Here is a 5,500-nt window from a genome sequence, read left to right as displayed (position 1 = left end):
CGTCCCACTGGCAAGTGGACATCTCCCAAGGGCTCCCAGGCTGCCAGAGGGATGTCTGACTGCCAGCTTAGGTCTGATCCTCCAGGTAGTGGGCCTAAGCCAACAGGTGGACATCCCCCGAGGGGTCCTAGACTGCAAGAGGGCACAGGCCGGGCTGAGGGACTCCCCCAAGTGCACAGATTTTTGTGCACCAGGCCTCTAGTCTAATTTATAAAAATGAGTGAATTCAGCCCGGCTGGTGTAGCTCAGAGGTTGAGTGTTAACCCATGCACCAAGAGGTCACCAGTTTGATTCCTGGTCAAGGCACATGACCAGGTTGCAGGCTCAATCCCCTGTTGGGGGCATGCAAGAGGAAGCCAGTGAATGTTAATGTTTTTCTCTGGTCAATGTTTCTATCTCTTCCTCTCCTTCTAAAATTAATTAATTAATTAATTAATTAACTAATTAATTTTTAAAAATCCATAAAAAAGAGTTGTTGTTTTTTTTTAAAAAAAGGCTAAATTCAATTGTTACCTTGAAAGAAATCTTGAGATATAACAATTTAATACTGAGACATAATATACAATGAATTTATCAAACACATAGCAAGAATATACCAAAAACCTAAGACAACTATCAAGTTAAGAGAGTCAGTCCATCTTTATAGCTAATAAATACCTGTATTTTAATTAAGCTCCCAATTGAAAACCACTGATATAAAATATATACTTTCAAATTAAAGAAATGAGGTCATGATCAAATAAAATGTTTTAAGTAACCAAACGTTTAGTGATAACCCTATACTGTTGTTTTCTTCTACCAGGCAAAGTACCTTTAATACTCTGACAAACAGAAATATAGTAAGTAGAGCAATAGCTTTAACAAATCTCTGAGAGCTACCAGATAAAAAGAATACAACTAGTAAGATTTTTATATAAACAACAGTCAATTATACCATTTTAACTTAAGGAGAGTAGAGCATCTCTTTTCATTTGACTATTCTTCCTGTTAAACTCATTAATGGTACCATACCAAATAAATTTAAATATTTCCAGTCCCTCTCTTTTTATAAGATGAAAGAACAAATCATTGTGATTTTTAGTGGTCTTCTGGGAAATTTCAAAGATTATTTAAAATAAAGTATCCAAAAAGCTTTTTTTTAATTGAGGTATAATTAAAAGTTTATATTTTACTTTAGTAAAACTAAGTAGTGATTTATGTCTGAAACATTGGTAAATTGAAGTTATATTAAAATTTAATGAGACTTTGATGAAATAAACTTTTTAGTATTCCCAACATATATTATAAAATAATATGAATGATACCAATGAAAATATGAATTATTTCAGACATATATAAATAAATTTTAAAGTTGATTTTGGATGGACAGATTTGAATTCATGCCAACACTTATTGTGAAATTCTGTGTTTATTGGTTAGATTTTGAACTCACCTGATGCAAAAAAAGGCCCCAGAACTCAGGCCATTTGGGGAACATCCTAAGAAGTAAAAAGGATTAATGAGAACTCTCAGTTCAAGCGGAGATGGAATCCCAGGAGACTATTTTCAGGGGAAAGCTGTATGAATAATAAAGCAACTCAAATCAGGTCACCAACGTTTTTTTATCTTGGACATGGATGAGAAGGCTGCCTTTGCATGATTTTAGCAACTATGCTGCCTTAAGATGCCAGGTGAGAATGAAAACAAGGTTTTAACTTAGTTGAATTTGAAATATAACAAATTTTAGAGACTTGGAATAAATTAGTGAATAGGGAAATGGTAGCCTGTAATACAAGGAATCATGGGGCCTACAGATTGTTTCTCTTTTTGAAATTAGCCTTCTTCTTTTTTAAAACTGATATATTTGGACAATGACACTGAACCACATAGAGAAAGCGGGCTTAAAGTATTCCTGAATCAAATAAAATGAGAACTATCCTTGCCTATGAGAACATTGAACATGAGATTTAGCTTCATCCCTGAACAGGAACATTGATTGAGACCAGAAAATATATACTCTGAAAATGCCAAGGAACTCCTAGATGAGAAAAGGCGCTAAAAAGAAATCTGGCAGCAGACACTGGACTCTAAGAGGCCCCATGATTAAAGGAGGCAGAATGTGCTCCCATGAAATAAAAATGAGTTTTCTACATACTCTTCCATCTGCCCTGTCCCAGCAGAATTCTAAATATTAAAAAAATAAAGTGTGGTTATAATGCTGCTGGGACTAATTTTAACTTTATTTCTCATTCTTTTTGTATTAGCATGTAGGGTATTAATTAATTACTTTGATCACTTCTGAAAGCCTCACCCAAATGACAGATTGAGACTTTGATAAATTAAATAGTATTCTAACTGAAAGCCAAAAGCAGGGGCGGGGTCCTAAGCTTCTCATCTTCAATAGGAGGGCAAGGAGAGTGTAAGCCTTGGAAGAAGAGTCTTTTATATTTTTATTGTTTTCTTTAGTAATATTTCCTTATCAAGAATTGGACGCAAGTGAAATTTTGATTAAATCGCCTGGGAAATACTTAGGCTATCACAGGTAGAGTCTGTCTGTCCCATGCAGACAATGAAGATTTCGAAGTGCAAATCTCATAAGGCTCACACACACAATACCAGCCATGATGTTAGTGAGTGAGAAAGGTGACAAATCAGGTTGAATAGTTTACACAAGAGTTTATCGTTATTGGGGATGGCTTCATAGGGGTGTGAAGAGTATGTATGAAATGCCTATGTAGTTTCATTATAAAACATAAGTAAAAAATTAAATGGCACAAAATAATTAAAATGTACCCCAAATACAAAGCCAAAATTTTGCTATTAAAGTAACAGAATTATGTCAAATGTATATAAAATGTTTTCTAAATTATTATTTTAACTTTCTATATCCATCTCTTTGCATAAAAAGCAGATCAGTGCATGCTACTAATCACTAGTCTAACATGTATCATTGTTGACCAAGGCAGAGAAATTTCACAGAATAGTGTGCTACTGTAATGATAAGGCAAAGTGTGAATCTACCTTATTTTATTGAGGATTTCAGTACTCAATTTGAAATACCTTTATATCATTTGTATGACTTGGGTAATTGCAACCTAAATGTCTATTGATAGATGTATGTATAAAGAAAATATTGCATATGCATAAAATGAAGTATTCTTCAGCTTTAAAAAAGAAGGAAATCCTGTCATTTGCAACAACATGGATGAACCTGGAAGTCATTAGACTAATTAAAATAAACCAGATGCAAAAGGACAAATACTACCTGGTATCACTTATATGGTGACTCTAAAATAGTCAAATTCATAAAAATAGATAGTAGACTTTTTTTCCTTTCAATTAGCTAGCATATCTGGAGAATTTGACCAACAGGATAGGTATTTTCTAGTTTAGACTCATATTTTATATATGAGTATTATACAAATAAAATCAGTATTAAATTAAAGTTTTCATAAGGTTAGGAATCATTTATTCCAAGGTATAGCACTAAGAGTGTAAAAAAAAGTAATTTTTAACATTTGCTTTTGGAGCAATGAATTTCCTTTTAGGAGAGGTGTGCTACCCTGGCATCATGCATTATGAAAATAGTACGAACTCTATATTCTCCACCTTCCTGGTGACAGGCATACCTGGGCTGGAGGCTGTGTACATCTGGATCTCCGTTCCCTTCTCTGTCATGTTCTTCATTACCTTGGTGGGCAACATGACCATCATTGCAATTATCTGGCGAGAACAGACCCTCCACGTGCCTATGTACCTCTTCTTGGCCATGCTAGCAGCCTCTGATCTGGGTCTGTCCCTCTTCACCTTCCCCACAATGCTGAGGATCTTCTGGCTGGATGCTCGTGAGATCACCTTCTCAGCTTGCTTTACCCAAATGTTTTTTATCCACACCTTCCAGGATTTTGAGTCAGCTGTCATACTGGCAATGGCCTTTGATCGCTATGTGGCCATTTCTTATCCACTGCACTATTCTTCCATCCTTACCCATAGTGTAATTGCCAAGATAGGTCTGGCCATTGCTGTGCGAACCTTCACTATACAGATACCCCTTCCTATCCTCTTGAGGAGGCTGTGTTTTTGTCGCTCCAATGTACTTTCTCATTCCTACTGTCTGCATCCCGACATCCTAAAGCTCTCCTGCTCCAACACAAGGATAAATAGCATATTTGGCCTCTTTGTGCTGCTATCCACTATGGGGCTTGATTTTCTCCTCATTCTTATTTCATACATTCTGATACTAAAAACTGTACTAAGCATTGCATCCCACGGGGGCCGCCTCAAGGCTCTCAGCACCTGTATTTCCCACCTCTGTGCTGTGATCCTCTTCTTCACACCCATGATCTGCCTGTCGATACTGCACCTCTTTGGCCCAAAACTTCCCTCACACATTTACGTGACCCTGGCCAACATGCACTTTCTCATTCCACCTGTGATGAACCCCATTGTGTATGTGGTGAAAACCAAGCGGATGCAAGATAAAATTCTGAAACTCTTTATCAAGAAAGGATCAGGAAAATCCAAACTCACATTTATAACATGAGTGAGCACTATCCTAAGAATACTTCATGAAACAAAGAGCTTGCTAATATTCCAAATGCCCACAGATATTCTGTTTGACCACTGACTGTTCTGAATAATATGGGATGTAAGGCTGGATAACTATTTCTTTTCTATGATTTGAATTAATATATATTGAATAATAAAAATTTGTTCAGTAAATTAAAAATTTGAAATAATGAATTAGCTTCATTATTTCTTAGTCCAATGGTTCATTTATTTTGGTCAGAGAAGTTTGTAGTCTTATAGTTCATTTTTCACAAAGTGAATAAATTATTACTTGTTATCATCTGTGTATATATAACACCCTTGATAGACTGATATTTATTTAGTGAATACCTACTTTATTTTTTTACTTTTTGAGGTACTGGAAATTACTTAATTAAACAAAGTTCTCACCTTCTCAGTGGTTTGTTTTCTTGATGCTATTGTTGTCAAAGTAAGGAGCAACAGATAAAAAACAAACAAATAAGTGAATATCTAATGCTGAAAAGAACTATAAAGCCATGAAACAATGTCAAAAATCTCTACCTAAATCTGTACCAACATTGTCCTGGCCAGGTGGCTCACTTGATTGGAGCATCGTTCGATACACTGAAATGTTGTGGATTTAATTCCTGTTCAGGGCACATACCCAGCTTTTGGTTCAATTCCCAGGAAGGGGTGTATGGGAGACAATCAATAGACGTTTCTCTCGAAAAAAAAAAATCAATAAACATATCCTTGGGTGAGGATTAAAAATAAAATTGTACCAATGTTTCTATTGCCAGTCTCTAAATCTCTAGTATAATGTTCTTTCAAGCATGCTCACACCTTAACTTCAGGGCCTCTGGACTTTGGCCTTGAGATCTATAATCCTGCTCCTTGGAACTTTCACCTTGTCTAAGTCTATGACAACATTGTTAATTCAATGTCTTTCATATTCACTATGGACCTTCAGGAAATGCTCCATCAATATTCA

At 35.7% G+C, this 5,500-nt stretch overlaps 1 protein-coding gene across 1 annotated transcript; it reads left to right on the top strand.

The window, feature by feature from the left end:
• The first annotated feature begins 3,550 nt into the window (after positions 1 to 3,550).
• On the top strand, positions 3,551 to 4,522 carry LOC102761571 (olfactory receptor 51G2). Its single transcript, XM_006758943.1, has one exon. The coding sequence runs from the start codon at positions 3,551 to 3,553 to the stop codon at positions 4,520 to 4,522; it is 972 nt and encodes a 323-aa protein (XP_006759006.1).
• The last annotated feature ends 978 nt before the right edge of the window (positions 4,523 to 5,500 follow it).

This window comes from Myotis davidii, unplaced genomic scaffold, assembly GCF_000327345.1.
Source record: "Myotis davidii unplaced genomic scaffold, ASM32734v1 scaffold7636, whole genome shotgun sequence".
In the NCBI taxonomy this organism is placed as follows: Eukaryota; Metazoa; Chordata; class Mammalia; order Chiroptera; family Vespertilionidae; genus Myotis; species Myotis davidii.
Note: the sequence above shows the minus strand (reverse complement) of the source record. Positions and strands in the feature narration are given on the sequence as shown.